At 38.0% G+C, this 13,251-nt stretch overlaps 1 protein-coding gene across 1 annotated transcript; it reads left to right on the top strand.

The window, feature by feature from the left end:
- Positions 1-2,448: 2,448 nt before the first annotated feature.
- LOC146883840 (uncharacterized) lies at positions 2,449-8,762 on the top strand. The gene is made up of 3 exons (XM_085667163.1): positions 2,449-7,780; positions 7,995-8,054; positions 8,163-8,762. The coding sequence occupies exon 1, from the start codon at positions 3,396-3,398 to the stop codon at positions 3,915-3,917; it is 522 nt and encodes a 173-aa protein (XP_085523289.1). The 5' UTR covers positions 2,449-3,395; the 3' UTR covers positions 3,918-7,780; positions 7,995-8,054; positions 8,163-8,762.
- Positions 8,763-13,251: the final 4,489 nt, after the last annotated feature.

The following is a 13,251-nucleotide window of genomic DNA, read 5'->3' as shown; positions in this document are numbered from 1 at the left end:
TTTTATTTTTGTACTTTCTATAAATATTTTTTTTATAAATAAATCTAAATGTTTTACATATTCATATACCTCATTTTTAACTTTACATTAATTTTCTTTTTAAATAATTTCACCTACAATTATATTATTATTTATTTATTTTTCTAGCTAATTCCACATAAAGTTTTATTACATACATTATTTTAATCAAATAAATATACACATCTCAAATTTAATTTTACATAAAACAATAATCATTTTAATATATTATTCTCATAATTTTCCTATTATCATAATTACCATATATATTTAAAAATTATCTTATTTAATATTTTTATTTTAAATTTTTACTCCTTATTTATAAAAATCAAATTGAATATATCTTTTTAGTTTCAAATTCACCTCACAATAACAAATTTAAATTTATAATAAACTACTTTTAATAAACAAAAAATTTTAAAATAAACAAAAAAGTTTAAAATTTTAATAACCAAAATGGTTTTTAATTTTTTTTAAACTTTTTAAAATTCGAAAAAAAAATGCATTGAATTCGTCTCCCAAACAACCTAATTCTAGTAGAGGTTATGAAAAAATAATGAAAAACCTCGTTACATTTTCGTTTGCCAGAGAAACGAATTTGCACCGTGTATAGTAAAACGGTCTATTTCACTAAATAATGTTTCAACAGGTCTATTCAATTTAATAAATTAAAAAAGTGGTCCAGTTAAAAAAAATAAATAAAATCGTTGTGTTTTCAGCATTACAGTGCTTCCTGCTTTCCGAGCAAGATCTTACACGGCCCGACCTAGCTTATATTCAGGTCCATTCGTTAACTTTACAAAACAAACATTCTTTCATCATTTGATATTGTATAGCGGTTTTAGGAAGCGCGACCGACCATTCTGCTTCTCATGCTCAATGTTCTATCATGATTGTTAAGAGGCCAAAGTTCACACAATAAATCAAACTCCTCCTTACTTCTTAATTATTCTTCTAATATCATATTCTTCTTTCGCTCTATTTCTTTATCCTATTTTCTATATTTTTCATTACTCTCAACTTATATCAACAACATATCTTTTCTTATTTTTTTTTTAAATATGTTTTTGGTTCCTTAATTGTAAGGTCCAGTTTTATTTTCTGCCCTAATGTTTAAGGGTTGGCTTTAATCTGTTGGGCTTAAGGGCTGGCCCATAGGGTGCTAAGGCCCCTAAAGATGTTAGGATTTCCCTTTCAGCCTCATTCTTGCAAAACAGAACCTAAAAATATGCCCCTCTTCCTTTTCAAAACGCTCTGCTAGGGTTAGCCATCAACTTCCCCAAGCGAACTCAAGCTCTTCCTCTCCATGTAAGTTGCTTTTGAACTCATAGTGGTCTTCCTCTAGCTTTATTTTCGGCATTTCCTTGAGGCTCATCTCAATGACCCGTTCTGCTTTGTCTCACAGTTTCCTTCCAGCTACTTATCTTTGTTCCTAAAGCTGCTGCGTTCTTTTGTTCGGTGCCGAGGTCGCGTTGGGATAGTCTACTAGCTTATTTCCAGGTAAGGGAAGTTAGGGTTTTTGCTAAATTTGTGATTTTTTGTGATTGCTTGATGATATTGCATGATTTGATTGGATGGCATGCTACTGTGAATTTATGAGATGTTATTGCGTTGGTTTGATGGTATTGTTGGACTGTTGCACGAGAGAACAGTGGTGGGCACTAGTTTTCTCGTCCAAGTGAGCATCTCTCGCCTAGGCGAGATCAACAGAGGCTCACCCAAGTTACTTTACGCGCGTAGTCGCTCAGGCGACCTACACTGTTTTGAGCGAGTGTGCACCTCGCTCAGGTGAGAGGGGTCTCGCCTAAGCGAGATCCCGCTTAAGTTTACTGTTCCCCTTTTTGAGCCCTCGCCTAGGCGAAGGGGGCTCGCCTAAGTGAGACTCTCTCGCCTGAGCGAGACCCTTCAGCCTGAGCGAGGAGCTGGGTGAGAGCAGTGTGATGTTTGATCGTTTCCTTGAATCTTGAATGGTTAATACTTGTTTGAATTTAAGTATTGTGTTAAAAGCATGAGACAAATGATTATGCATGAGTAATGTGATTCATGATTTGTGAATGATGGGTTTGGTATGAACTTAGCATGTGATTTTAATGAGATGGTTGGTATTAAAGTGGCCTGGTAATGAGATGAGTTGGAATTCTATATTCATGGATGGAGTATGATGAATTGGTATGGGTTGATTTGGAACATGAAAGAGATTGGTTATAAAGGTTGATATAATATATATATATATATATATATATATATATATATATATATATATATATATATATATATAAATGTATATATATACATCTATATATATATATATATATATATATATATATATATATATATATATATATATATATATATATATATATAAGAAAGACCTGTCATGCATACACACACACACATGATTGGTCGATGGTCAGTGCATAAATCCTTGAGATCTCTAGGTGAGATTTCAGGGTCGTGCTTCAGTGGTCGGGACGTAATTTCATGGTCCCTGTTAGTGGGTGTCCATGGTGGTGCCCCATCTATATAATTTGGTAAGGATTCAAGGTAAGGATTGTATCCTGACACTCTAAGGAGTCAGTTAGTCTCACTTAGAGCGGACTGACTCTTGTGGTGAGAGTAGTAGAGGCCTGAAACTCATTAAGGGCTAACTTTGTGTGTGAGAGATTGATTCATTGTAACACTTGTAACACATAGCTCGGAGGTGATCAGCTCGGGGGTGAGCAGAGGTATCCACCATAAGTGCAAGCATCCGTTGAATCCGACCAGATTATATGTATCCGGATGAGTCGAGTCTTAGTGTATTGGTTTGAAAGTCATAAAATGCTTGGGTGTTGTATGTATAGTTGACTGTGAAAGTGTATCTGATTGCATGATGAAATTATTTTGTGCTCTAACTTACCCTACTGTTTGTTATTGTATGTTTTGTGGTGTGGTCTTTTCTTTTGCAATGATCATAAACTTGTTGTGTGAGTAGAGGTGAGAACTCCCCGAAATCATCAAGGTGATGGAGGTTCCGCTGCATAGACCGCTTGGACTAGATCTATATCTTTATGGGCTTTCTAGTTGTATTTTAATTTCATTTTGGTTATTGTTGAATGTTGTAACTGGTTTAGTTTTGGCATCGTGGTGTGCCTAGGATATTGTAGGGGTTGTGTTTAAGACCCCAGGACTGTGCTGTTGTACTATCTGTGTGTGACGCTTCCTTTAATTACGTTTATTAATTAAATGGGACATTACATTTATGGTATTAGAGTGGTCATTCCTTAGGTCTGTGGACTTGGATGACGCAGCAAAGCACGACGATGATGCAGCAATACGAAGCATCCATGCAGCGATAAGCAGCGTTGCTTGAGCAACAACATCTGGTGATGCAGTAGATGGAGGCTGCTTGGGTAGCTGTCGAGGATGCTCACCGACAGCATATGGAAGCCCTCCTTCAGTTGGAGGAGGACAGGGCGACTGCTCCAACCTTTGGTCCTGAGCCACGACCTATAGTTAGGGAGTGGAGTATGGAGGACTTTTTGAAACACCACCCGACGAAGTTTAATTGGAAGACTAGCCCTGATGCAGCAGACCAGTGGCTGAAGGATTTGGAGCGCATCTTTGATGCAAAGATGTGCCCCGCAGAGAATAGGTTGACCTTCACAGTATACATGCTTAACGGGGAGGTCGAGCATTGGTGGACCAGCATAAAGTTCATCGTGGAGGAGAGAGGCGAGCCTACGACTTGGGAGGCCTTCCAGGGGAAGTTCCTCTCCGAATACTTCCCAGACAGGGTGAGGTATGCTAAGGAGGTGAAGTTCCTCCAGCTGACACAGGGGAACAAGACGGTGGCAGATTATGCTGAGAATTTTAAGCACCTCAGTCGCTTCTATACCCTGTCACTTGATGAGGAGTGAAGGTGTCGAAAATTTGAGAATGGCCTCAGTCGCTTGGATGCCGCTTGATGGTAGCCTCCCTGTCCATCAAGGACTTTGCTGCACTGGTAGTGAAGGCCAGAGTGATGGAAAAGATGAAAAATGAAGTGGAGGGTCAACGACCACAGAGGATTGGAGGACCATCTAGGTCCAAGCCCAGACATGAGGAGCGGAGGAGACCATATGATAGGCCCCACCATTAGTCCCAAGGGTCTAGGAGCTTCTCTCCCCAACAAGGCCAAGTGTAGTGTTATATATGTGGAGGTCCCCATCTGAGGAGCGCCTGCCCACGCATGGAGGGTTATCGCAGGTGCAACAACTGTGGCAAGGAGGGCCACTTTGGGAAAGACTGTCCCACTTCGCTAGGGCAGTGACACGCCCTGTGACACGCCCTCCAATATAGACTCCCGTGCAGAACTAGCAGAGGCACAGAGGCAACATGTCTCAAACGACAGGCAGAGTCTATTGCATGACAGGAGTAGAGGCTGCAGGCTCAAGTAATCTTGTTATGGGTTGATGCATGATTGTTGGTAAATCTTTGTGTGTGTTGTATGATTTTGGAGCGACACACTCCTTTGTGTCAATTGCTTGTGTGGAACGTCTAGGTCTGCCGGTGCGCGAGCTATAGTGTGAGCTTGTGGTATCTACTACAACGTATGGTTTGGTCAGGATGTTGTCCTTATGTGCTAAGTGTCCGGTGGAGGTAGAAGGGCGCAGGTACAAGGTGAATCTAATCTGTTTACCTCTACAGGAGTTGGAGGTAATCTTAGGGATGGATTGGCTCTCTGCCAATCGCATTCTTATAGATTGTTGGGAGAAAAGATTGTTGTTTCTCGACTTAGAAGAGCCTGAGTTGGTATCTCCTCAGGGAATGGTGAAGGAGATTCAGAGTAGCGCGCAATGCTTCATAATCTTTGCCCGTATGGAGGTATAGGAGAAGGAAGGGACGTTAGTTATACCGGTGGTGCACGAGTTTGTGGATGTGTTCCCGGATGAGGTGTCGGGGTTGCCTCCCAACAGAGAGGTGGAGTTCTCTATTGATCTAGTACTAGGAACAGGTCCGATATCGATGACCCCATACCACATGGCTCCAGCAGAGTTGGTAGAACTCAAGAAACAGGTAAAAGAGTTGTTGGGGAAGTAGTTTATCCAGCCCAGCACTTCACCTTGGGGAGCGCAAGTATTGTTAGTAAAGAAGAAGGATGGGAGTTCACGCTTGTGTGTGGACTGTAGGCAACTGAATAAGATGACGACCAAGAACAAATATCCCCTTCCGAGAATTGATGATTTGATGGATCAGCTGCATGGGTCGTCGGTATTCTCGAAGATTGATTTGTGATCGGGATATCATCAGATCCTAGTGAAGGCGGACGATGTGCAAAAAACGGCCTTCAGGTCCCGGTATGGACACTATGAGTATGTGGTTATGTCTTTTGGTATGACCATTGCTCCGACGGTGTTCATGGACTACATGAACATGATCTTCCGACTCTTCTTGGATAAGTTTGTCGTAGTCTTCATTAGACGACATCCTTATCTATTCCAAGACTCAAGAGGAGCATGCAGAACACCTGAGGTTGGTGCTTGGTGTTCTGAGGGAGAAGCAGTTGTATGTCAAGTTGTCCAAGTGTGAATTCTGGATGGATGAGGTACAGTTCTTGGGGCACGTGATATCCATTTAGGGGATAGCGGTGGATCCAGCGAAAGTTGATGCAGTGATTAAGTGGGAGAGTCCCAAATCTGCAACTGAGATCAAGAGCTTTGTGGGGCTAGCTGGCTACTATAAGAGATTCATAGAGGGATTCTCCAAGATAGTGGCACCTTTGACACAACTCACTCGGAAAGATCAACCCTTCACTTGGACGGACAAGTGTGAGGAGAGTTTTCAAGAGCTTAAGCGGAGGTTGACGAGTGCTCCAATCCTAGTGATCCTTGATGTTGGAAAACCCTTTGAAGTTTATTGTGATGCCTCTCATCTAGGGTTGGGTTGTGTGTTGATGTAGGAGAAGAAGGCAGTGGCCTACGCTTCGAGGCAACTAAAGGTGCATGAGAAAAACTACCCCACTCATAACCTGGAGTTGGTCGCTATTGTGTTTGCCTTGAAGATCTGGAGGCACTACCTCTACGGTGCTCAATTCCGTGTGTTCAGCGATCACAAGAGTCTTAAGTATTTGTTTGATCAGAAGGAGCTGAACATGAGGTAGAGAAGATGGATAGAATTTCTGAAGGACTATGACTTCAAACTCCTATATCATCTGGGAAGGCAAACGTAGTAGCAGATGCCTTGAGTAGGAAGACTGTACATACTGCTCACCTTATGATCAAGGAGGTGGAACTACTAGAGCAGTTCCGAGATATGAAGTCACAGGTGGAGTTAGGGTTTGAGTTCATTAGATGTAGTACCCTGACTATATCTAGTGACTTCTTGAGCTCGGTTAGGGAGAGACAGTTGTTGGATGCCAGTTTGAACAGAGTTAGAGAATAACTTGGGTCAGATGAGGCTAGAGACTTTGCTTTGGGTGATGATGGCATACTGAGGTTGCAGGGCAGGGTGTGCGTGCCTAATGATGCTGAGGTGAAAAAGCTAATTCTGGAGGAAGGACACAAGAGTCATCTTAGTCTGCATCTTGGCATGACTAAGATATACCAGGATCTTAAGGAGACCTTCTGGTGGCAGGGAATGAAGAGGGATGTTGCTCAATTTGTATCGACTTGTTTGACATGTCAGAAGGCGAAGGTTGAGCATCAGAGACCCAATGGGATTCTACAGCCCTTGGAGATACCAATGTAGAAATGGGACAACATCTCGATGGACTTTGTGACCCATTTGCCACGAACTTTTAGAGGGCATGACACCATTTGGGTGATAGTGGATCGATTGACCAAGAGTGCTCATTTCTTGGCGATGAACTTGAGGATGTCCATGGCAAAGTTGGCCTAACTGTACATTGAGGAAATTGTAAGACTGCATGGAGTACCTTCGAGCATTGTATCAGACAGAGATCCACGGTTTACATCACGGTTTTGACAAACCTTATAGGATGCTTTGGGAACCAAGTTGACTATGAGCTCAGCCTACCACCCCAGACAGATGGTCAATTCGGGAGGACGATCCAGTCACTTGAGGACTTATTACGGACATGTATATTGGATCACTTGGGTGCTTGGGATGAAGTGTTACCGTTGATCGAGTTTACCTACAACAACAACTTTCACGCGAGCATTGGCATGGCGCCATATGAGGCTCTATACGGCAGGAAGTGTAGAACTCCCCTATGTTGGTATCAGGATGGGGAAGCAGTTCTTGTCGGACCAGAGTCGTTGGAACAAATTACTGAGAAAGTGAGAATGGTGAGAGATATGATGCAAGCTTATCAGAGTAGATAGAAGGCCTATGCAGACCGCAGGAGGAGACCTTTGGAGTTCGCGGCAGGAGATCGTGTGTTCTTGAGGGTGACCCGAACCACTAGTGTGGGAAGGGCTCTCCGCTCAAGGAAACTCTCACCTAAGTTTCTTGGCCCTTACCAGATATCGAGAAGGATTGGACTAGTGGCATATGAGATAGCTTTGCCTCCTCATGTGGCAAATCTTCATCTGGTGTTCCATGTGTCGTAGCTGAGGAAATTTATGTTTGATCCGACTCATGTGTTGGAAGCCGAGAATATACAGATCAGAAAGGACCTCACTGTGGAAGTACCACCCATCGCATTGGAGGAGAATCGCGTTGAGGAACGTCGAGGAAAACCCGTCAGTCTGGTCAAAGTCATCTGGGATCGGAGGACCAGGGACTCTACTTGGGAGTTGGAGGAGGATATGAGAAAATCACATCCACATCTTTTTACCTAGTAAGTTTTCATTTTCGAGGTCGAAAATTTTGGTTGTTGGGGAGAATGTAAAGCCCAGTTTTATTTTCTGCCCTAATATTTAAGGGTTGGCCTTAATCTGTTGGGCCTAAGGGCTGGCCCATAGGGTGCTAAGGCCCCTAAAGCTGTTAGGATTTCCTTTTCAGCCTCATTCTTGCAAAACAGAACCTAAAATGCTGCCCTTCTTCCTTTTCAGAACGCTCTGCTAGGGTTAGCCGTCAACTTCCCCAAGCGAACTCAAGCTCTTCCTCTCAATGTAAGTTGCTTCTGAACTCTTAGTAGTCTTCCTCTAGCTTTATTTTCGGCATTTCCTTGAGGCTTATCTCAATGACTCGTTTTGCTTTGTCCCATTCTTTCCTTTCAGCTACTTATCTTTGTTCCTAGAGCTATTGCGCTCTTTTGTTCGGTGTCGAGGTCGCGTCGGGATAGTCTACTAGCTTATTTCCAGGTAAGGGAAGTTAGGGTTTTTGCTAAATCTGTGATTTTTCGTGATTGCTTGATGATATTGCATGATTTGATTGGATGGCATGCTACTGTGAGTTTATGAGATGTTATTGTGTTGGTTTGGTGGTATTGTTGGACTGTTGCACGAGAGAACATTGGTGGGCACTGGTTTTCTCGCCTAAGTGAGCATGTCTCGCCTAGGTGAGATCAACAAAGGCTCGCCCAAGTTACTTTACTCGCATAGTCACTCAGGCGATCTACGTTGTTTTGAGCGAGTGTGCGCCTCGCTCAGACGAGAGGGGTCTCGCCTAAGCAAGATCCCGCGTAAGTTTACTGTTCCCCTTTTTGAGCCCTCGCCTAAGCGAAGGGGGCTCGCCTGAGTGAGACCCTTCAGCCTGAGCGAGGAGCTGGGCGAGAGCAGTGTGATGTTTGATCGTTTCCTTGAATCTTGAATGGTTAATACTTGTTTGGATTTCATGGATGGAGTATGATGAATTAGTATGGGTTGATTTGGAACATGAAAGGGATTGGTTATAAAGGTTGATAAAATGTATATATATATATATATATATATATATATATATATATATATATATATATATATATATATATATATATATATATGTGTGTGTGTGTGTGTGCGTGCGTGCGTGCGTGCATTTAAATGGGACGTTGCATTAACTATTACTGAAAAATTGAAATTAGTCATTTTCAAAACTTTGGACCAATTTAATCTCCCAACTTTAAAAATGCGTGAATTTATTTATTTTTAATGACATTTTGTTACGTTTATTTGATATTTCAAATGTGTTTCATAATAGCATTTAAGTCACCATTGAAATGAAAATGTATCAATCGGTGTAAACAACTCAAATGCTTCGTAAAACGCATTTGAAACATTAAATAAACTTAATAAAATTTGGTTAAAATAACTAAATTCATAGATTTTTAAAGATAAAAAACTAAATTGGATCAAAATTTTAAAGAGGAACTAATCTCGATTTTCATTAAAAGTTTAAAAATAAAAACATATTTAACAATTTTTTTTTAATATTAAGGCAATGTATCTGATTTTATATTGAGGCAATGACATAATAAAACTGCCCAAATCATAAAGGATAAATAGCATCTAAATACACCGTTGGGATATCTTATAATATCAATATTTTAATTTTAAATATTTTAGAGTGTATTAAAGATTTTCTCTTAAAATTTGTTTCTTTATTTCATTAGGATTATAGCATGTAGATGTGAGTGCTTTAAATTTTATAATCACATGATCATATCATTATACAACACCATACACAAGTAAATATTATTCCTAAGGGTCTATCCTCTATTTTTCATAGAAGCCCGTATAAACACCCTAGGTCAATCTAAAAGAAGCATAACGAACATCATTTTAAAAATCATAACTAGCCTCTTTATTAGAATTTAAAGCATTCAAAAGTGAAAAAAAGAAAATAGCTACAAATTTATATGAAATAAATATCCTTCAATATCTTCATAGGTGACATAAGAAAGATCTTGCCTAAGCCTTTGAAGAAAACTTTCCCTAATTTCAAGTAATTGCCAAACATTCAAATGAAAAATAGTTAATGATTTGCTATATCATCCACCCGAAGTAATTTTGCGTAATCATAAGCCAGACCAAAAGGTAAGACAACCAACAACTAAAATTAAATCTTAGAAACAATAGTTAAGAAACTACAAAAATTAATCATGCTTCAAAATGCTATTCATGCAAAACATATACTAAAAGAAGACCCAATAATCTTTCTTATAAATGAATCTATACATAGAGTGGGGAGGAAAGTTTTAATATAGTTTTAATAAATATAAGATTAAAATCCTATTTTGATCCTTTAATCTTCATGAAAAAATTTAATTAGATCCTTCATTTTGTCTGAAGTGTAAACTAGACTTTCAAATTATGGGAAAAGTGATTAAGCATAGATTAAGAGCAATAGGAGCAAACTTACCAAACTGCTCACAATGTTATATACGGCAAAGTCAAGCTTATTTATTTATGCCAAAATGAAAAAAACTTCGGTTTCAAGTTTTTATCCTGGCCTATCTGCGCCTTTGAAATTTCTTGAATATCATTAATTATTTATCCTTAATAAAATTACATTCTAGATTCAATTAATATTTAAATAATTTATATACCAATCCAATATTTCCAAATAATTTAAACATTGTACAATCTTTTATTACAAGAAATTAAAATATATATTTAATAATTACAAATAACCTTGTTTGGACTAGTAAACAAGAGAAGTCAAAATGCAAACAAGTTGGAGAGGGGCGAATATTTTAAGGGACGAGGGAGCCACAATTCATGTTTTTTTTATTTTTTTATATTTTAAAAATATATTTATATATTATTTTATTATTTATATTAATTTAGTTTTTTTTTCAAAATTTGAAAACTACGTTTTGTTTTCTTTGTTATTTCTTATTCTCTTTTATTTGGTTTTTTTTTCTCCTCTGTACCTCTTTTCCTCATATCTTCTTTTTATTTCAATTTTCACCCTCAATCTCTCATCATTTTCAAGATAAAATTGTACCAAATTAAGGAACTAAGAAACATTTTGGATCGAACAATTTCTTCGCTTGAGTAGGTTGATTATTTATCTTTTTTTTTGTTCGAAATACTATGTTCTCCTCTTATATGTGACTTTTCTACATTATAAGCAAATCTCTATTTTTTATAGATAATAAAAATGATATAATTATTGATCGAACTCTTCTTTGTGTAGATAGAGTCATTTTAGGCTTTGAAGTTGTGAAAGGGAATAATAGTATTAGGAAATTGTTGGATTCTACTATCATGTATGTTTTTTTTAAGTAGAGACAATGATGAGAGGAAATGAAAACTTTTTTTAATTAAAAAAAATAATTTATAAATAAAAAATATAATTTGGCCCTCCTTAAATTTTTTTTTCCAAGTTCTGCCACTAAAGTTGAAATGATTCAATTAGCTATAAACATGAGGGTTAACTATATTTAGTACCTTAAAGAACACCTAAACTTGGAACTAAAAACTTATGATATGGTAAAATTAATTGAGAAGTAAAGTTAGTAGAAAAATAATATGAAAACAGAATTGTACAAATAACAAGGCCTCCCCCACACTTAAGGTTTACAAACAGAATTTTTATACACTTTAAGTATTCACAAAATTTATTTAGAACTAGGTAAAAGCATAATATCTATTTGGCAACAGAACCAACTAGAGTTGTCAAAATGAGTAACCCGGCCCGACCCATTACGGATTAATGATTTAGTGAGCCAACCCAAACCGACTTACTTTTTAGCGAGCCAAAAAAATTCAAACCCGGTCCGGTCCACCACGAGTTGGCGGGTTAAACGGGTTGGCTCACCGGTTCACTTAATTAAAAAAATACAATTTTTATTTTTATTTTTTTCAATCAAAACTAAATTGTAATTTTAATTAAAATCTAAATAAACTTTAAGACAATTCAAATATAAACCAAAATAAAAAAAAATACAAATTATTTATGTGTTGGATAAAAAAAAGGGTTAACTATGTTTTTAGTCCCTAAACTATTAAGCAATTTTGGTTTTGGTCCCTCTTTTAAAGTTTGCTCTATTTAGATCCTCATCTTTTTGAAATCTATGGAATTAGTCCTCAAAAGTTGACGCTGTTAACATTTTTTTAGACGTGCCAAACAGAATACCACATCAGCTACTCATTTATGACACGTAACAAATTATTTAACTTAAAAAATTAAATTAAATTTCTACTTCATCTTTCTTCTTATTTGTTGGTGAACTTCTTCATTCTCCACCTTCATCATCTTCTTCTTTATTAACGAACATCTTCATTATCCAAACAGAGAACCACAACAACAATCAAAATCCCTTTTCCATTTCCACCTTTAAAATCTATTCTCCATTATCAACCTCACAACCTTCTCGATCCAACCATTCAATTAGCTTCCACTCAACTTTAACTTCATCTTCCAAGTATAAAAATCCAAAATCATAGATTATGGTATTTCAAACATCACATTCATAGAAAACATAAAATCACTTTAATTACTTTGTTTTTAACCTTTTGAACTCTTTTGAAGGGTTAATGAAAAATTATAGGGGGAAAAGGATAAAAAACCCAATCATTCCATTATTTCCACTCAACTTTAAATTTGTCAACTATCAAAAATCCCAACCTAAAAATTATTTGGAACAAAAAATTACAGAGAACCCAGAGAAATTAACCGAAAATTATAGAGAATCCAAAGAAATTAATCTTCATACATTGTACATAAAGGAACCCCACCATCAAAATTATCTTCTTTTTCCGCTGTGCTTAATTTTCTTCACTCGTAAACACAATCAGAGAACCTGTTACCACCTTCATTCTCTTTTGCAAGTCTGATTTAAAAAAAAAAAACATCTTCCAACAGTCACCATTAACACACTCAACAATCACAAAACCCAACCAAAACCCTAATCGCATGTGTTGGTGAAGAAAGTGAAAAGCGGCAACGCAGGTGACGTTTATGGCCGAGGTCACACTCCGACAACCTCTCTTAATCGCGTTGATGTTAGAAAATGTTGCGGTTGGGTGGTGCTTGGCGCAGGGTGAAAAAGGATGGGGAAACCTCTTGCAATTCGCATCAAAGGAAGAAAATATGGTCGTCAACGACGACCTCGATAAACGACACAATGGTGAGCAACATAGCTTCGCTGGCCTCTCTTGGTGAATCCAGATCTGAAACACACCAACAAGAAGAAACGAACATCGTCAATCCTAACTGTAGCGAAGAAGCAAACGACGCCATTTAGAACTTATCGGAGACGAGAGCATCTGTGGTGGGAGGAAGAACGGATGACATGTAATTTAAACATCGACACGTGTCTAAAAGTGAATGGATGATGTGGTACTCTGTTTGTCAGGTCTAAAAACATGTTAACGGCGTTAATTTTTGAGGACTAATTCCATAAATTTTAAAAAGATGAGGATCTAAATAGAGCAAAGT

Source organism: Vigna unguiculata, chromosome 9 (genome assembly GCF_037176805.1).
Source record: "Vigna unguiculata cultivar grain cowpea cultivar isolate G323 ecotype 2 chromosome 9, ASM3717680v1, whole genome shotgun sequence".
NCBI lineage: Eukaryota > Viridiplantae > Streptophyta > Magnoliopsida > Fabales > Fabaceae > Vigna > Vigna unguiculata.
This window is presented reverse-complemented; position numbering and strand designations above follow the sequence as displayed.